The 21,264-nt window shown below is 37.3% G+C and overlaps 1 protein-coding gene across 1 annotated transcript in view; it reads right to left on the bottom strand.

Annotated features, from left to right (window-relative positions):
• Positions 1-21,264, bottom strand: part of USH2A (usherin) — a 736,138-nt gene that overhangs the window by 187,098 nt on the left and 527,776 nt on the right. The window contains exons 48-49 of the mRNA XM_043568966.1: positions 10,242-10,440; positions 6,613-6,781 (exon numbers count right to left, since the gene is read on the bottom strand). Of these exons, the coding sequence (XP_043424901.1) occupies positions 6,613-6,781; positions 10,242-10,440 (368 nt within the window). The remainder of the gene's footprint in view (positions 1-6,612; positions 6,782-10,241; positions 10,441-21,264) is intronic.

A 21,264-nucleotide genomic window follows, 5' to 3' on the forward strand; every position in this document is an offset into this window, starting at 1 on the left:
GGATTCTCTCTCCTAGAAGGGAAGGCAGCCTGGCTGACATTGATTTTCACCCAGTGAGACCCATTTGGAGCTTCTGACCTTGAGAAATGTCAGATATATAAAACTGTGTTGGTTTAAGCCACTAAGTTTCTAGTAATTTGTTACAGTTGCCCCAAGAAGCTAACATACTGAAGATACTGGATTTCCTCATTAAAACTCCACTCTCACACAAGGTGTGGTTCACCTTCTGTTATGTTCCCCAGAAAGCTTGACAAATTGATTCTCTGTGTTTGTTGACAGTAGTAGCACACAAAGGACACAGTTTCCAAGCATCCGTTTTTTCAGAACAAAGCATAGTTTCTAGGGTCTAGAGTTTAGACTGTGATGTCATGAAAAATGGGAAGTTTCTTTCTCTTTAAAGGTTGGAAGCTATTTGTGACTTCCCCAGTCAATTGCTAAAACTCAGCTTAGAAAAAGGATTGCTTGGTCCCTTAGAATCAACAAGAATCAATGAGGATCTTTGGTCTCATAGGATCTCAATGTCCATTAGACATTTGATTCCTAGCTTTTATGAACTGGCTACCCTTTAATAGGATGTGATGAAAGTGGACACACTTGAGTCTTTGCTCTAGAGTAACTCCTAAGAGACTATCTTCTGTCGCCTAAAGGATTCCTGTTAACCCCATTTAGTCTTATGCTCCCCAATTGCTATCAACTTTTCCTTCTATTTGCACATGAAAGCTTTGGGGGTTCTAATTCAGGAGCTCAGTGGAAATCAGAAACATTGGGCTCCCAGTTATACTACTTAGTTTAAGTAACTTAATGAAGGTCTAACAACTAATAAGTGAAACAGATGAGATGTGAAACCAGGCAGTTTGACTCCAAAGCCCATCATTCTTATCTACTAATTACTCAGCATCAAACCAGCAAAACCCTATACAGAATTTTGTTCTTTCATTAAAATGTGATCATAGACAATATTCCCTGAAATAAGGAGTCTAGTCTCTGGTACATTTTTGCTTGCTTTCTTTTAATACGAATTTTCAATGTAATTTTAATGGAGATGAATTTCCTTTCTTTCTGTTCTACCAATATACCAGAAAAATATATTAAGTTACATGTATGCAGTCATCACGTTATTATATAACACAATATCTCTAATGATTCAATCTAACTTAAAACAGTTTTTAATGTTTATTTATTTTTGAAAGAGAGAGAGAGAGAGACACAGGTGAGCTGGGGAGGGGCAGACAGAAAAGGAGACACAGAATCCAAAGCAGGCTCCAGGCTCTGAGCTGTCAGCACAGGGTCCAATGTGGGGCTCAAGCTCATGAGCCATGAGATCATGACCTGAGCTGAAGTCCAACATTTAACCAACTGAGCCACCCAGGCACTCCAATCTAATTTCAATCATGCAAATTTCAATCATGCAAATTTCAATCTTGGGGTGACTTGGTCTTGTTTCTACATCTTACTTTTCTTATTTATAAAATGGAAATTGAATTCTAAGGTGTACTACTTAAACATTTTTTTATTTAAAAAAATCATACATTGAAAATTGACCTTTTTGGGGACACATAGCTCTATGAATTTTAACACAGAAATACAATTAGGATACAAATGAACTTCAACTCCCCCCCAAACTCTGTACTATTCTTTCACAGTCACACTCTCCGCCCACCCATCAGCCTTGGCAACCACTGATTTGCTCCCCTTCGCTAGAGATTGTCTTTTCATTTGGGTAGGCCATACGAATGTACTCTTACGATAAGTAACTTTTTGAAATTGGCTTTTTTCACTCATCATAGTATCTTTTTATTACTAGTAATAGATCATAGTATCTATTTATTACTAGTTTGTTCCTTTTAATTGCTGGCCAGTCTTCCTTTCTGTGGATATACCACTGTTTGTTCATTTACCCACTGAGGGACATTTGAGTGGTTTCTGGTTTTTGGCAATTATGCGTAGAGCTGCTATAAACATTTGTGAGCAGGTCTTTGTGTAAACATAAGTTTTCATTTCTCTAGGGAAAATACAGAGTGGGCCAAGGCATAATCAGTTGTCTCTCAAAATATGAATTCCTAGAATGCAAGGGGCAGTTGGTTTAGTTGATAGTCTTTGAAAGGATCCTATAACATGGTATTTATAAGCAGAAGAAAATTCTAAATTTTTAATGATGAATCTACTAGACGCCAATGAAGGAGGAATGAACCTACTGTGACTAGTAAAGTTACTGTACTTGTTATATTCCTTTGGGTAAAAGGACTTTCAAATTTGGTCTTGAATGTGGTTGCCCCTATTTCTTAAATCTCCTTAGCCAGAGAGCAGTCTCTTTTTGACAAACTTTCTTTAACATAATGTGTCACATGGGCCAGGGGCAGCACCAGTTAATTAAATATCACTTAGGACAACAGTGGGCTTAGAAAAAACATATCGTCCATATCTATCTATCTATCTATCTATCTTGAGGAAAACTAACATTTTTTAAAGCCAGTTTGAGGATAACAAATATTAATTGGTTTAAATATTTTAGCTACATTTCCTCGAATCCCTCAGAATCTTACTCAGTTACTGACAGAAGAAAAGGTTTTATAAAAAGAGATGTGGATTATATCAATGAGAAGCAAAACTGAATTTTTTCCCTCAAAAAAGGTCTATTAGACATAAGATACAAGGATCAGTCACCTTCTCATTAACCTCTCAAAATGAATCTATTTCACGACAGGCTTAAAAATGTTTTCTCTCTAAAAGCTACCATGCAGTCTTAACAGTTAATTGTTATTCTTATCAAAGAATGACCCACATTAACATTTAGCTTGAGGTCATTAGCATATTTATAAAAAAAAGAGGAGTGGAAGAAGCATTCTCTCCTCTGCCCCGCTTTGTTACAGGGTGCTGTGAAGGCGAGTTGCGAGAAAAAAAATGAAGTAAATATTATTAACCAATATTTCAGACTTATCTGTAAATATCAAAATGCCTGTACCCATCTCAGCCTTGAAGTGACAGAGTACTGATTGAATTTTAATTGCATTTAGATACAAGATGGCTTGGGGTCACTATGCTTTCTTTCTTGATGTAAACAGTGTTCAAGTAGTTAACAAAGACCATTGGCTGAGCATAGAGGTTACAATATAATCTCTTCATTTGGGTACATTGAAATGAATGATTAAGGCAAAACACTCTCTTTGATTATTCCATGAGATTGGATTTTTTTTTCCCTTGATACCATGGTAGGCATTCTAATACTGTGAAAAATGAACTAGTTAAAAGGAGTCCAAATTGGGCCATGCTCAACAGTTTGGAAGCTATTAAAATGTTTGAGGTTTGAGTGAGCATGTGGCGTATGTGCATGTCATATACAGATCATGAAGGTTTTAAAAACTCTGTGTCAAGGGGAGTGTAGGCAGCTCAGTCAGTTGCACGTCCAACTTTGGTCCAGATCATGATCTCACAGTTCATGGGTTCTAGCCCTGAGTGGGGCTGTGCTGACAGTTAGGAGCCTGGAGCCCAGGTCAGGTTCTGTGTCTCCCTCTCTCTCTGTCCCTCCCCCGCTCACACTCTGTGTCTCTCTCAAAAATAAGTAAACATTAAAAAAATTTTAAAAACTCTTGTTTCAAAAGTTACTTACCAAAAAGTTGTGAATAATGTCAATAAATGGTTTAGTTCATTTTTTAGGGAGAAAAAAGTTAAATATTATTTTCGTTTTTTAAAAAGATCATTTTCTTAGTTTGAAATATGACACGTTGTTAGGATTGAAAAGGTGACAGGCAAATCTCCTAAGAGTTAATAGCTGTGATGGTTGCAACCAATTATTTTTCATCAAGTCAAAGGGACAGAGAATATTTTCTCAGAGTGTAAACAGTTAATTACAAATCATAACATCAAAGATTTTGATGTGACTTAGAAATAAAAACACCATTATCTAACTCTCTGCTAGAATTAGAGAAAAGCCTGTGTGATCCATTGGTCTGAGCAACAGGAAGGAAGAAAACAATGGAACATGCCCATCTCATCTATTTAATTAAATTTTTCAGAGCAACTTTTTGCCTGGGAGGGAAGACAGGAAATGTAGTTGAAAACTCCCCAAGTGCAAACTATTTTGAGAGAGTAACACATTTGGTAGAGTTTGATTAGTTGCTAACGCTATGATTTCCAGTATAAAGAAGTTAACCGTTTTCTACAAAATCCTTATTTTCGTCACCATTGTGTTTTCTTACTTGGAAGATCTAGTTGATTAAGAGTTATTCAATTATGAAAGTATTTTTGCAAGAGAATAAGATATAACGGTATGGTTGTAAAGACAGATTTTTCTATTAATATTAAGGAAAAATTAAGAAGAGTAGAGATTCTCTGCTTTGAATAAACTTGCATGGTATTTAATTACCTCACCTTTCCTTTTTGCTCCAGTGTTTGCCAAAGAGATGCTGGATAAGACAATTTCTCCTTTTACTTATACTGGGTAAATGTATTTATGCCAAACACAAGGTAAAATACCTGAATTAAGTAGACGTTTGGCATAAATTTCATGTTAAACTAGATATCTCAAAGCATTCAGCTTTTCCTGGGCATCTGAACACTTAACTTTCTTCTCTTTGCCTCATATCCATTTTCTGTGCTTCTGAAGACATAGGCATTAAACTTAGGTGGTAGGAAAAAAAATCTGTATTGTCAATGGCTTTTCCAGGATAAACAGTAACTGCCAATGACGACAGTGGAGATATTTAGAAGTCTGGAATAGTCATTTTAAAAAACTATGTTAATACATATTAACATATATTTGTTATGTAAGAGTAACTATTTTGCCTCTCTTTTTCCCCCATATTCATTTGTTTTGTTTCTTTGAATCCACATATGAGTGAAATGAGATGGTATTTGTCTTTCTCTGACTGACTTATTTCAGTTAGCATAATACTCTCTAGCTCCATCCACATTGTTGCAAACGGCAAGATCTCATTCATTTTGATGAGATGGCTGAATAATATTCTATTGTATATACCACATCTTCTTATCTATTCCTCAGTCCATGGGCATTTGGGCTCTTTGCATAATTTGGCTATTGTTGATAATACTCCTATAAACATTGGCGTGCACAAACTCTTAATTACAGAGCATAAACTGAGGGTTGCTGGAGAGGAGGTGGGGGGGGTGGATTAAATAGGTGATGGGTATTAAGGAGGGCACTTTTTGTGTTGAGCACTGGCTGTTTTATGTAAACTAATATTGTACTGTATGTTAACTAACGGGTATGTAAGTAAAAACTTGGAAAGAAAAAGTAATAAAGTAAATAACAGATTTCCGCCCTCCCTCTCTCACCCACTCAAAAAGAGTAAGTAGAGTAGAGCATGGATTTTGGAAAGACACACTGAAACGTGTCCACTCCCAGTTATGTGAATCTGGCTATGTTATTGACCCTTTCAGAACTCGTTTCCTTGTTTGTAAACTTTGGAGAAAATGCCAATCTCATAGTTGTGAAAAGTATATAAGGTATCATAAGTAAAACCTTTAAATACAGAACCTACCAGAGACTTTGTGTTTTATAAATACCAAAGGTTATTGTCTTTATTCTCGATTGCATTCACTGGACATTGTGTAGTTGAAAGTTGGACAATGGTTTATTCAGTCAGCTGATAGAAATAAAAAAAAATAGGGTGAGGAGGGAAAGATCCCTGTTTGCTATTCTTTGCTGCAACCCTCTTTTTGCCCTACCTAGCCTGATAGTGGACTAGTCTCAGAATTTGGGTTTCTGATACATCCGGGAACAACACATAGTCCAGAATAGAAATGGAAGACATGAAGAATGGCTTCATGCAGTGGAACACTTAGAAATTCATAGAATTTACGGTGAAAATTTTTAGCCACATGATTGAAATAAAGTCACAAAATAAAGAGAGTTATCCAGGTCTGGATATATTTCCTTATGTAGTAGATACTGTAAGTCCCTTGTAGTCCCTCTCTTTTTTGTACCTAGTCTTGCTTAGATTTCAACAAAGCTGAGGGAAGAAATTATATTTAAAGCAGGCCATTGGCTATGCGTTAGTCATTGAATTTTTGTTGTTTAGGTGCTTGAAGTAGCTGGCTGGCATGAGTCATGTGTTGGCTTTTTCAGCTTCCCAGATTACCGATGTAGGGGCCAAGGGCAGCCTCCCCAGAATGAGCCACACTGGAGCGAAGATTATTTTGAGTTGAAGGCAACTGAGACTTTGCAGGTTGAAGAGAAACTTTTGTCCCTCCCTTAACTACATAGAATAATCTAAATTGGGGGTCTTTCCCAGAATAAGGGTTATTAGCAGAGATAAATTTCATCTGAATGACCCATCTATACAGCAGGGCAAACATCTAATTACCAAACATCTACTCTTCTTTCTACTGCCCTGTGAAGTGCATTCCTTTCCTCTGATGTCTCAGAGCCCTACACCCTTACCCTTAGTTCAGAATGACGTGTATACTTCATTTTGCCTGGCTGCCTTTGGAATTTCCACGTCTGTGCAGATTCCTCGTACATATGGCATTAAATTGGATTTTCTTCTGTTAATCTGCCTCGTGTCAATGTGATTTTAATGCAGCTAGAGGGACCTTGAAGAGGACAGGAAGTCTTGCTCCCTGACGCTGAGCACACCCGGAAATGATTCTCACCTGGTAGAATTCTGATATAATACCCAGAGCAGCAGTGATGATTTGGTTGAGCCTCTCGTATTCGGCCACCACAGCAAACCCCAGTTGAATTCAAAACGAATGGGATATACTTCTCTTCACAACAGTGGTGCCCAGGCTGGGGGTCATGGAGGACTCCATTACAACAAACCTGAAGTTGGGAATTGGGATTAAAGAAATATGAGCACAATTCAAAGTACTATACCATCCTATCTCACGTGATACAATTATGTTCTAATAGGCCTTGACCTGAGACCAAATGTAGTACAGTAGTGATAAAAATTCAGAAGTTTGAAAAATGCATTTCTCCAGCATCATTTAAATTCTATAAATGCTATCTGATACCATGTAACTTTTTAAGACTTTAAACATGCTTTGTGCTCTATTATATTATCACACTCTATACATATGAATTATCCTTTGAATGTCAGTGCTCCCAATGTAAAGGAGATTTAGAATTGTAAATGAACAATTACCTTCATATATATGTTTTTATTTTAATGACTGTTTAATTTGAAAACACATTTATGGAAACCTGTCTCTCACTGATCTTTCTTTTCCTTTTAATAAGTAGTATTATCCTTATAATTTAGATGATCACTTATTTATGAACCCAATCTTCAGACAAGGAAGTCTCAATAGTCTAACATTTATATATATGTATAGGTGTATATATATATATGTGTGTGTGTGTGTGTATACATATATGTGTATACGTATATATATATACATGTGTATATATATATATATATATATATATATATATAGGCCACCACATTAAAAAAAGAGATTTATATGGAAATTAATTTTGAAAAGCCCTTTCAATAATGTGTTTTTTTTCCAGGAGCTGTAGAAGAAATTATGTGCTTGAACAATCAAATAATTATTTGCATGCTCACTTGAGGTCTGAGAGACTGACACTCCGTATATATAACAAATCAAATGCTAAATAATTGCTGAAATGTAGCCTCAGAACCTACACTTGGCATAAGTCACATTAATTAGATAGAAGCTTCCTGTGGCAGACAACGGCAACCACTATTTAAGAGGTGTTTCTCTTTTTCCATTGCACATTGCTATTTCTAGCTTGCACCCACATATGATTCAAGCTAAATATGAGGCAGTAGAATGTGGACTCTCTAAGTCTTCATAAGGGCCACTAGCTTGGGACTTCATTCATTTTTCAAAAATCATCAAAGATCAAAGAAACAGGGCCCTTAAAAATCAAAGTCTACCCTGTGGTTTGTCAGGAAGCCATACTAAACCAACTGTAATGAATTTCTTTTTCTGTATTTAGTTATTAGCAATGAGGATTCAAAATTAGTCTAATGCCAAAGATACACCGGTTGATTCTTCTCTTTGATGTCATACCCTGTATGAAAGGTGAATTTTGAAATCATGCCCCATCTTTAAGACTTAAGCAAAATTTTTTTATGTGTTTCTTTGAGATTTAAGGATGCTGGTCATTTTTGCTTTCAGGGTAAAACAACACATGCCTTCCTCTTATTTTTTGACAGGGACCTAAAATCTTGTCCTTTGTTATACGGTCTCAAAGTATTTGTTGAAGTCCAATTCACATAGAGTATGTTTCTAGATACTTAAGCACATCCAGCCTCTTCTTTTAGCAGGCTTGTCTAGTGCTTACATTTTCTTGTGAAACTTTCACTGAAATGTTTATTTAAATTTTTAAAAATGTTTTTATTTATTTTTGAGACAGAGAGAGACAGAGCATGAACAGGGGAGGGGCAGAGAGAGGGGAGACACAGAATCCGAAACAGGCTCCAGGCTCTGAGCTGTCAGCACAGAGCCCAATGTGGGGCTTGAACTCACAGACCGTGAAATCATGACCTGAGCTGAAGTCGGATGCTCAACCAACTGAGCCACCCAGGCGCCCCATCACTGAAATGTTTATTAAGTGATGATGGCCCCTTAGAACTGGCTCTTTCAATTCCGGTGCCATTCTCAAGCTCCTTTAGACACATGAAATTTATGCCCTTTTTCTAACCCCCTTAGGTTTAGATCATTGGTGGTTCCCCAAAATGAAATTTTAAGCAATCGTTTCTCTTGGAAGGTCTCCATATACACAGAATATTTCTTAATCTATTAATTCAGTCTTCAAGTTAGCTGCCTCAAGAAACCTATATGGAAATTTTATTAAGTTGAGCTGATAAATGTGTACCTAATATTTGAAGAGACTTTTGCTTATCTTATGGTTTCCCAAAGCAAGTCTGCAATCTAGTGATTCTCAAAATATGGTTCCTGGAACAGATCCTGGCTGGTTTAGTATGGCTACCAGAGGCATCAGCTGGGAACATGTTAGAAATGCAAATTTTCATGCCCTGCCCAAGATTTCCTGAATCAGAACTTCTGGGGCTGGGACCTGCTATCTGTGTTTTAACAAGCCCTCCAGGGTCTGATGTTCACCAGGGTTTGAATACATGGTAAAGTTTGTATGCGTATTTAAGTCCTCCTGGTATTTAAAGTGATTTAGCCAAAAAAATTCTTAGTCTCCTTTCTATCTCTCTCCAACCTCTCACTCAAGAAATACATATTCATAGTGAACTCTAAGCAGAAATTTACAAACAATTGCTTTCTCTTGAGATTTTAATTGACTTCCTTTACTCTTTTACTGTCAATATCTGTGTGTGTCCTTAATCCTTAAAATAATAAGCTTTTGCTTAATGCATCAAAGATTTCTTTCTTTCTCCTAGAGAACATTTTAATAGGCAAATTTATTCCAGCATTTTTCCCTTCAGAAATACTAAATTTTATTTTATTTTATGAATGTATGTTCATCAGATAGTGTACACTTAATGGCCTAAAGTAATGTAAAACCAAGTCATAATGACAATTCTGGAGCCTAAGTGTCAAAAAAAAAGTGTAGTTAGTAACTGTTAGTTTTATAACATTTCTTAGATGATAACTACTGTTTGGCCAGTGTCAGCTGTAATAATTTGTATTTTGATCCATATTGCTTCAACAACTCACTTTCTTAATTACTGTGTCTTTCTGCAGTGAATCTTTTGAATTTAGCAACAGCTTTAGTCATTAAATGTGTGATGTTGTTGTTGACAAATAGGAACATTATTTCATTATATGAAATCCTACCTTCAAACTAAGGATTTTCTGCATCGTTTGTCAATAAAACCCATTTACAAACTCCTCTGTCTGGCTGTATTATTGATCTGATTCCTAAACTGCAACTAATATGAACATTAATCTGCAAATGGCCATAATTTTAAAATATTTCTGACAAACCATGGAAGGTCCTGTTCACAGTTACTCATCAGTGTCAGGTAAACAAACACCCACTTGTAGCTGAATGGATTTGTTGTAAAGAAAATTCAAGTCATTCAATCAAACACAAAGTCGGGAGTTCCTTACCATTTCGATAAACTAATATTTCCTGTGAAGATGATGAAAAACGAGAAGGCTAAGATGCTCATGAGGATGACAGGGTTTTTATAAGCATCCTTTCTTTTCCACGGGGTCTTCCTGATAGACTAGTGGAAAAATTGATCGTGACAAACCATGGTTTAAGAAGCAAGTGATTTCACCTGGAGTGTTTAGTGAGAAAACCATATTTCAGTGACTCATTTGAAAAGATATACCTTAGCTTCAGGAGAATAACACTTGTGTCCACAGATAGCTTTCGGTTTTTGACACTTCACTGCCTTGCAGAGATCACTACTGTGGTTCTTCATTAACTTCCGGGTTTTAGGGCATGAATGCCATGTTTTACGTAAGAGATCATATCCGAGAATGATGCCATTCGGCTTCCCTGGAGACATCCAATCAACTTGAAGGGATCTGCAATGGATAGAATAATCAATAACTCTGAAAAGACAACATTTAACATTGCTGCCATCGGCCTCATGTACTCTCAATTAATCTTCCAGATTGGTCAAAAGGTCCATTTTGTCAACAACTTCTTAATTAAAAAGCTGAAGCCAAAGAAGTTATATACGAATGTATAATATGCTCATATATGTTACTCCCAGATAATATGTTTGGAGAATCAATGAAAACTAAGTAAGCTTTTGGGAGGATGACAAATGGCAAGAGTCCAGTGATCTCCCACTTTAAATTCTGGAGACCAGAAGAAAGTACCATTGTTTTGGCTAATCAGGAAAATCAACAGAAAATTGTGGTTTCATAAGTAAAATTAAGCCACAAGTAATAAGACTTGGTAAGTAGTGTGGAAATTAGAACAGGTGGCAGACCTAATCTCTACCTGAAATCACCTTCTCCTTTGCCAGCCCGGACTAGCGATGTGTCACATAGTTGCCCAACGATATGCAACTATAAAACCACAGTGGAAGCCTCGGAAGGTTCTGAGGCAATTTCAGCTTTCTTGGCACAGCCACTACTTCTCCCCTTTCTCTTCCTTTCTGCTAAACACGATGTCTGGAACTTCAGTAATCATCTTGCAGCCACTTGAGAAAGATCAAAATCATCACAAAAAGGCCACCATGTTATTTGGGTAAGCTGAACCAATGCCAGCAATAATGTACAATCTCTACAACTATTTACTTAAACTTCTGTTGTTGGGTGTTTTGTTACATATAGCCAAAATAACTGTCCATATTGATAAAGTCTTGTTATCAATAGATAAATTTATCTATTATTAAAAGTAATTGATAAATTTATTTATAAATACAACTTATAAATTTTATCAAATGATAAATGATAAAATTCCTCTCAATGCACTGTACTTTGATACACCTTAATTTAAACTTCTATAAACAGACTTGTTTCTCTAGTAATTCTTCTAATGTTACAGTCAAACATGTTTTGTGGTAAGGAAATATAGGAATTGGAAGTTTCCACAACAAATATCTTTACATTATAATATTCTAGGAGATGTGTGATTCTTAAAAATTGAGCAACAATTTCATTCTAAATATGGGTATACTTTTCAGGGAGGGGTTGGTATGCAATGAGGGCATAATATCTGACTAAAACTTTATTGCACTTTCAATGATCTATTAATATTTCATTTGTTGAAATGAATGAAATCAGAACATCAAGCTTTCCAGTAGGAATCAGCCCTGAATAAAATGATTTACTCTCAGGTTAATGCTATAGAACTTTAATTCTGCACTTAGGACTACTTGCCAGAATGATACAACCTAAATGACATAGCCGTACTATCTTTAGTGTTTTTTAAATAAGCTCTATAAGCAGAATAAAGTTTTTAATAAAGCCCCAGAGATTTGGATATGACATATTCTTGCAATTTAGCATGGCAAGGGAAGCCTACTATTTGCAAAACACTAGGTAATGCAAAATAATAATTATTTTTATTCTCATTGTTTTCAGAAAAAGGGGTGGAACTCTGACATGCAAGATTAATTCTATTTTTATAATTCTAGAATTTCCAACTACAGCAACTAACCAAATGACAAATAGTTATAGGGCATTTTTATACAGAACACTCCAGTAGGTACTTCGAAGGAGAGCAAGCACATATAAGCTTAGTCCCTATACTTTAAACTCTCCCAATAAAAACCTCACAATAACTCATGTGACCACTTTTCTGCCATTGTGCTAAATGGTATTTTTGTTATACCTTTCATTTTAAGAGGAAATATATCTTTACAGGCAAAATTACTGGACCCTATCAGAATTCCAAGTGACATCATATATTAGGAATTCAATTAAGACCAAACATTTACATTAAAAAGCAGCAGTCAAGATAAACCTTGACATTTTAATAGACTGCTAAAAAAAAGAAAATTATTATTTCATTTTCTTAGGGGTACAAACATAACACATTCACTAATAAGACTCTGTAGATAGGAAATTAATGTCACCTACAAGAGAGCAGTTTCATAGGTGACTTCTGTAGTCACCATTATTATTCTGAGGTCTTTGTCCCACTCTTAAAATTAATTCCACATTTTCCAGATACCTCTTTTGTATTCACTGCATAATCAACTACAGGAAAGACTACATTTAAGTGACATTCAAAGGTCTGACTTTTCCACAAAAGCTGATGAACTAGGAAAGTCTAGAAAACACCATGCAGAATACCACACCATTGTAACTTTCCTTTCTAGCAGAGCAAAACTGTGAAGTGAGACTGCTTATATTTTTAGCGATAACATGAACAGTTTTGCTCTTGAGGATCTGAGTCTGAGGCACGAAGGTAAATGATCAAAGAAGAGTAGCGAGTTTAACACCTATACATCTCTCATTAGAACCAAGGAGAGTGACACTGAAAAACCTTTTGGTTGCTGATTTCAAATGAAAGACATCTCTGAGAAACACGCACCATTATAAACGGAATTGGTCTCATTCCTTTGATGTTTAAGAGCAAAAATAGAAGAAACGTTCTTATACCATAGGAATGAATGTTAAATATTGGGGAAACAAGCTGAAGCTCTTTGGTATAGATTAGTAAAGGTTGCATGCTCACACAGAAAAGTAAACCAACAGTGAATCCTTGAATGAAACATTTTGCAGATTTGTTCATAAAGTCATGATTAGAGTTTATTTAACTCCCAGAACATAAGGACTATGATTTAAGCTACCTTAATAAAGTTTCTGATAAAAACTACTATATCTACACACATTTTGATACATGGGTTCATTGATTATTCAGACATTTCAGTTGGAGTTATTTCCTTTAATTATGTCACCCTGTTAGTAGATTTACTATTCTATCTCTGTTACTATTCTCTACCACTGTAGTCACCACCACAATGATCATCATTTTCAGTCCTTACTTCAAGAAGTATAAACTAATATTGAGGATAGAAAGGAGTATGGGAAAATCATTTCTTTATCACCTACCTTGATACAGGTGAATATTAAAATGTTACAGGTCAGACAAAATTTTATGAAGAATTAGGGTTCCCACTGGTATTCTTCAACATTTTATTCTATTATTACCATTTGGTCAAAATGTTCTTGTTTAAGCCAAAGGAAAAAAAAATCTTCATATACCTTAAGATATCAATTTAAATTGCTATAAATTAAACAGTTCTGGATTCCTTGATCATGTTTATGTAGACCCTTTTTTTTCCTACTCAACTTGGTCATTTTGGTCAATTATTTATGTAACACTCAAGTTCTTCAATTGTATTCCAGATTATGGCTATCATAAATGATCAAGTAACTTTTAACAGAGGACTAAATAAATGTTGCATGATGAAAATATTAAGTCTCAGCTCTCAAATCAGGTCATTGAATATTTATCTATTAGAATGTTTAGCATAACTTGTAATAGGTGAAAAATCAAAAGACAAAACCTGTGTCCTTGAATAATAGGGAATACAAAACATGCAAACACAAAGCATGTAAATGCTATATGGCAATTTAAGTCAAGTATTTAAATGTGTTTAGGCTACAGATATTATAAAAACACATAAGCAAAAGTCCTCTGTTCTAAACAATGAGGGTATCATGGAACAGATAGATTTGGACTTGAATTGGTAAATGAGGAAGGGAAGATTCTGTACAGGAAAATCAACATAAGCAAATGTAAAGGGTGGGAATCAGCCTCAGTGTGTATGGAAGAGTAATGTGACCAACTTGATGAATGAATAAGCTACATCCAGCAAAAGAGGAGGGTAAATTTGAAAAAAAGAAAAAAGTTGATGGAGTCCCTCAAACACTGTGCTGAGTTTGATAGTGAAATGGTATGATTGTGCACTGTTGTCACTCCTAGACTACAAAGCCTTATTAGAACTAACACCCTGACATGCTAGAGTGGAAGAGACCAGGGCTAGAGAGAAAGGTCAGTGAACTACATTAGTAACTCAAGTGCAAAAGATTGTTGAATGGCGTTCCGCTCTTGTATGGGGATTTGAACTACAGCCCCAAACTGAGGATGACAGGTAATGAGTTCCTCCTTTTAAACATGGTAAGTATTTCACTTCTAAAGGGAACAGCAAGATTCTGTTGAATCCCAAGGATAAAACTCTTTGACATTGACCTGTCACCCAAAACAACCAAAAATAAACAGAATTCTAGGAGAGTTTTAGAAAGTAGGAAATTTAGTGAGTATTTCTTAAGTACCTCCTATATGCCAGCCCTGTTCTTTACTTATCAGCGAACAAGACAGCTAAAGCCCCCTTTTTTCATAAAACTTGCATTTTTTCTGGGAGAAGAGGGACACATAAGTGTATCATATGTCAGGTTGGTGGTCTAGGAAGGACTGGTTCTTCTATGCAGAAATTCGACAGAAGAGGCGAATCAAGCCCAGAGGGGTTTCTAGGTGGAGGGAAAAGCTGTGAGGCAACCATGTGCTTGGCATGTTGAAGAGCCAGTGAATCTAATAGGGCTGGATTGGACTGCACACAAGACAGAATGTGGGAAAATGAGATCCTATGGGTATAAGGAGGGTGGCATGGGTGTTTGCTGATGATGTAGGATTTTCTACAACACAGAAACAACTGGATTTGTTGTTGAGTGTGTTGGAAAGCCATCGGAAGTTTTGAGGCTCAGAGTGAAAGAGGAGTTATTTACATAGTGAAGAGTGGCATCAAACACACACCCTAACCCCTGCTAACACCTAGGGTCAGACTGAGGAAGGCATTCCAAATATGCCACTTAGAGAAACTGGAGGCAGAGAAATTGGAAGCACTTGTTTCTCATGTTTGGTACTCACTGAGATATAGAAATGTCTAAACTCAGTCTGCTGCTGTCCTTGGAGGATAGTAAGGAGTTTGGGGAGAGCTTGACATTGATCTTGACAGTCTATACAAGCAGAGAAATGGTGCTTGACTCTCCATGAGAGAATCCTGATGGCTAGGTATTGTCCAAAGTAGCTGCAACAAAAAGGTAAAATAAAGAGTGCCTCATGGCACGGATCAATGAGCTTCACCGGAACCAGGAGATGCCTTGCGAGATGACTAGGCTTGAGCCAGCTTGAGGGTATACTGTTCATGATGGCAGCCTTCTAGGAAGAGGAGACTCCAGCAAGAAGAGTCCTTGGGATGCCCTACTCTGTTGGGACCACAAGAGATCAGCTATAGAGGGCAGCACTCGTGTCAGGGAAATTGACTATGTGGAGATCCTCTTGGGGCCTCTCAAGGGAAATACAACTCTCCAGGAAAAGTGCCACCTGATATGCAGAGGGCTTTGAGGGTTGCCCAGTGATGGCAGTGAAACAATAACATTGAGAGGAGACACACTGGATCAAGGGGGATAAGAGGGAAGGAGCAAGGAGAAGGGAACAGACAAGCTGTGATCAGGCATGAGTCTGTGAAATGGTAGAATCCTTGAACCAGACTTGGGCTTAATAATTTGCTAGAGACAAAAAAGACTTTTTAATACTTGATCATGAATCTCAATTACCAAAGTGAGCCTCATAACTAAAAATAATTCAAAAGCTATAAGATGTTTCTGAGAGGCTTTCAAGAGTCGAAGAGAGGACAGCCAAAGGATTATGTATAAGGCAGCAAGCAGTGGGCAAAATGTAAAGCCTTTTCTTCTTTGTATCTCATTGAATTAAGACCCCTGCAGAAACAGGTTACATAAACTTAAATGATGAAAACATGAACCAGGGTGGTGGTGGTTGTGGAAATGAAGAAGACAGACACATATAGGAAGATTGAGCAAACTCAGGGGATTAAAAAAATTCAAAGATAGATGTCAGTGATAATATGCAGGTGGTGGTGCATCTGTGAAAATGAATGTTGGAAAAGATGATGAGTTAGAGGAGAATGTACCGCTGAGGCTTGAGGTAGCAGATACTACTACAGAAAATCAATAGGCAGCTGCATAGATGAGACTAGAGTTTGGGGGAAAACCAGGGTCAGCAATTTTTGAGACATCAGAATGACTAAAATGTGATGTTTGAACTACCTGATGAGGAGGGAGAGTCTTTCTGTTCAGTCTCACAATTAATACAAGGATTTGGAATGGACCTAGTAAAAGAAGGAAATGGGTGTTCAGAGAGCAGGGTACAATGTGGTAGTTAAAGGCCAAAGTGAATTAGGAAGAGGGGGATTTTGCTGAGAGGCACAGTCGGCCTCAGTGACTGGCTTCTACCGGAGCTACAAGAGGTAGAGAACTTAAAGGAGTTTGGGAAGAGAGGGAGGTGAGAAAATGGAGGTATTGATAGCAGAGTCTTAAGAGACTTGAGGAGAACCTGGGTGGCTCAGTTAGTTAAGCAGCTGACTCTTGATTTCAGCTCAGGTCACAATCTCAAGTTTCATGAGATCACGCCCCAAGTTGGGCTCTGGGCTGACAGTGTGGAGCCTGCTTGGGATTCTCTCTCTTCCTCTCTCTGCCCTCCGGCTGCGACCCACACAAGTGTGCTCTCTCTCTCTCTCTCTCTTTTTTCTCTCTCTCTCTCTCTTTCAAAATAAATAAACTTAAAAAATGAATAAATTCGATATTCTGTAAAGTCTTTTTTTTAATAATTGAATTTTTTAAATGTTTATTTTTGAGATAGAGAGACAGACAGTTAGTGGGGAAGGGGCAGAGAGAGAGAGGGAGATACAGAATCTGAAGCAGGCTCCAGGCTGTCAGCATAGATTCCCATGCCGGGCTTGAACCCACAAACCATGAGATCATGACCTGAGCCGATGTCAAACACTGAACCAACTGAGTCACCCAGGCGCTCCTTCTGTAAGGTCTTTTAATGAAACAATGTGTCTGATAAAGAAAACTCACTAGCCATTAAAAATGATACTTCCTGAATTATAAGACTTGATCAGATCTGTACAACAGTAGTAGATATACTTGAAACAATCTCTTTCAAGAGGTCTTCCTGTATCCTTTAAAGACTCTTAACAGAGGGGCACCTGGCTGGCTCAGTCTGGTAGAACATGCAACTCTTGATGTTGGCATCATAAGTTTGATCCCCATGTTGGGCATAGGGCCTACTTTAAAAAAAAGACTCTTGGGGCGCCTGGGTGGCGCAGTCGGTTAAGCGTCCGACTTCAGCCAGGTCACGATCTTGCGGTCCGTGAGTTCGAGCCCCGCGTCGGGCTCTGGGCTGATGGCTCAGAGCCTGGAGCCTGTTTCCGATTCTGTGTCTCCCTCTCTCTGTGCCCCTACCCCGTTCATGCTCTGTCTCTCTCTGTCCCAAAAATAAATAAATGTTGAAAAAGAAAAAATTAAAAAAAAAAAAGACTCTGACAGAAATTCCAGTCCAAATTAAAATGTGTCTCCTGTTGTCCATATTGGTGAGGGAGGGAGTTTAGAATATGGGTGAAGAAGACTTGATGTGACATATTATATCTACAGCCCAACATCCTCTCTATTAAGAAAATAATAAAATAAATCATGATCTAATTTTTTTTCACACAAAATATAAAATTATTATTTCAGTGCTCAAGCTATCAGTCACTGAAAAATATCAGAGAGGGAAAATTAAGGATATAAGAGATTCTCTGATAATACAAAAAAAGTCATACTATAAAAAAAAAAAGAGGCCTCAAAGTTTCACCCCAAATTTAGTGAGGTAAAAAGAGGAGAATTCTTATTCCACAACCTAAAACCTCTTTTGCCATATTCAACCCCAACCTAAGTAATTTGAAAATTTAAGGGGATTTATAAATGATGATAGCGGTGTAACCTTCATTTAAAGACACGCAGCCTGTGCTGATTTCATAAGGATGGTATGTAAAAATACCATTTATATCATTCGGTAGCTTCAGGCAAATTTTCCAACAATTATTTGCGAATGCTACAAAGACGTTATACCACAGACTCCTCGTCAATAATACAGCCCTGAATTGATTTGGAACAGAAAAAACTGCCATGGTGCCAATTGAAGACAATGAAAGACATGATCTGTGTTCTCGCTCTGCCTTCCTTTGACCCTTTCCCCTGGAAATGATGCATTTTGGAATACTAGCAGTAACTAATAAAATCTCTTTCTTGTTGACGTTCTTCTTTTTTTTGCTTATCTATTTATAGCTAAAAAGGCAACCCAATACAAGGGAAGCTGTCAGCTACTGTGTTTGTCATATTTCAGTCAAAGCCAGAGCCAGCCAGCTATCTACATCCACCGTAGTCTCTACATTCTCAAGGACCAGAATTAATGAATTAACTATTGATTAAATTCCACTCTAGCAAATCCACCAAGGCAAATAAATGAACTACCCAGGGCACATGTAGGCCATGGCCAGACATGTCCGGGCTATCGATCACTAGTTAGTATTCTTTTGGGATATAGAAGCAGCTGATGATAATATGACAAGTATGGAAAATGTGATGTAGAAACCGAGTTTGTTTCTGGAGAGGCAGCTTATAGAACTACAGGGGCTCATGTGCTCTTTCCACATTTGGGTGCTATGGTGTCTTTGGGTTACATGTAATGGGAAAAACACGTATGAGTGGTTGTACTGTAGATGTCACGAGTCATAAGTTAAGGCCAAAACAAAAACGAGTTGAAGCATCCCATGCATATAATCAGACAGTCTGATATACTATCTGTATATGTTATTAAAATACATGACAGGTAAATGTTACAGACTATTGTGCTTTACCAAAACTAAACAATCTAAGAAACAAATGTCTTATTAGAAACCAAATTATTTTAAATGCTATAGAAGTTAATTCAGTCTACTGACATTTTCTGGAATAATTTCACATTTGATTTTGCTCATTGCTAATATAAAAGAGATTTTTTTGAATCAAAATAAAAATATAACTAACAAGTATACATTGCCAGACATATAATAAAATACACAAACAATAACATGCACATAAGAGGCTAACTACTTTGGTGTTGGTATAATTTTGATTAATGATTTGGCAGCCCACAGCTGCTCATTTGAGTCCTGCCTCTGGAAAATGTTGCTCTTCTATGATGAATCATTTTTAGAAAGGGAAGATTTCCCTTGCCAATATTTGGTGGTGAATGATTTCTATCAAGACCTTTTTAGATTTTTGACCAAAAAAACAGGAAGGAAGGAAGGAAGGAAGGAAGGAAGGAAGGAAAGGAAGGAAAGGAAGGAAGGAAGGAAGAAAAAAAGAAATAAAGTTGGTAAAGGGATTGGAATTAAAAACAAACAAACAAACAAAAAAACATGGTAGCGAGGGACTTTCTGAGGCCGGCCAATATGGAGTAAACCTATTACAGCCTCTCTGACTGATTATCACTAAAAAGTGTGCAGAAATTACAAGAAGCAACCACCTGAGGATTCTGAAAAGTTAACAATAGAGGCAGATAAGGACGAGAGGGAAAAAAAATTAAAGGATGAATTTCTCATTGTTTCCCCTCTTTGATCTCCCATCTTTAATCCAAGAGCAGCCCCGGTATAGAATTGTGCACTGGACAAGTAAAACCTATGTAAGAAACCCCATCTTTCTGGCCAGAGTACAAAAAGGCCTTACAAGCCAGAGGGTGTGAGGGGAAATTCCTGTTCTGTTTTTTCTTTTTTTGTCCAGACTTGCTCTGAGGAGGATTCTGGTCAAGGAGCTGCACTATAGCAGTCCTGGTCAAAAGGGAATCCAAAATCCTAGGAAAAATCCATCTTTCTGACCAGAGGAACCAGGGAAAGGGGCTCCTGTGATCTAAAACACGTGCGTGGGAGGTGTCCCTGTTTTCCTTCCACTTTCTCTTATCTTGTTGCTCTCGCCAAACAGCCTCATTTATGTAAAATGTCAGGTAACTTGGGAGGCTAAAATTTCAAGAGAAACCATATCTTCCTAGCCAAAGATCCCACAAAGGAAGCACCAGGGATCTGGAAAATGTGGGAGGAATCTCAGACAAGAGAGAGCTAGGTCATCTTCAACGCAAGTCCCTACTCAAGTCTAAACCGCACATGCACGGTTGCTTTCCATGCAAAGGCAATCTGAGCGTCACAGCAAAGACTCTGAGATATGACCATTACATAACCCTCCAAACAAATACCAGATTAGCCACTGAAAGGTGCATACATGGGGCAGACATGAAGCGGCATAGCAAAGCTTTTGAAAAATGAACCGACATTGGAGCCCCTGAGCACATAAAGCCAAGACAATATTTGCAGTCTGAAGGTAACCAGACGATTACCTGCTGAAGGAAACGAAAACTTCATCCTTCTTCAAATTTTTAACGGGACTCAAATGATCACAACCTACTATTCAAAATGCCCAGGAAACAATCCCAAATCACTCACAATTACACTAATCAAAAGAAAGCTGAAGTGGCTATATTAGTATCAGACGAAGTATACTTTATAACAAGAAAATTACCAGAAAAAAAGGGATATTATGCAATGATGAAAGAATCAATTTACCAAGACATAGCAATCCTAAATGTATATGAATCTCATCATAAAGCATCGAAATACATGGGGCAAAACAGAGAGCTCTAAAAAAGAAATAGATATGCCCATAATTATATCTGGAAATTTCAACATTCTTCTCACAACATTTGCTTTTGAGAACAGACCTGGGGAAAACAACGAAGGTTTCATCATTTTGATTGTGGTCTTCCACTTTATCATGATTTTTAGCTTTGCCCCTCCTCCCAGCCTTCCACTGTGCCTAGTTAGCCTTAATTCCTAGATGCCTCTGTTCAGTTTGTCCAGAGAATACACTTCTGATCTCATGGTAGTAGAACATGCTAGATGGAGCAAGAGAAGTAGACACCAGGATACATACTATGGAGGTAGGGCACCGTGAATTTTTGGATGGTTAATTTTATGCATCAACTTGACTGGGCCACAAAGTGCCCAGATA

Source organism: Prionailurus bengalensis, chromosome E4 (genome assembly GCF_016509475.1).
Source record: "Prionailurus bengalensis isolate Pbe53 chromosome E4, Fcat_Pben_1.1_paternal_pri, whole genome shotgun sequence".
NCBI classification, from domain to species: Eukaryota; Metazoa; Chordata; class Mammalia; order Carnivora; family Felidae; genus Prionailurus; species Prionailurus bengalensis.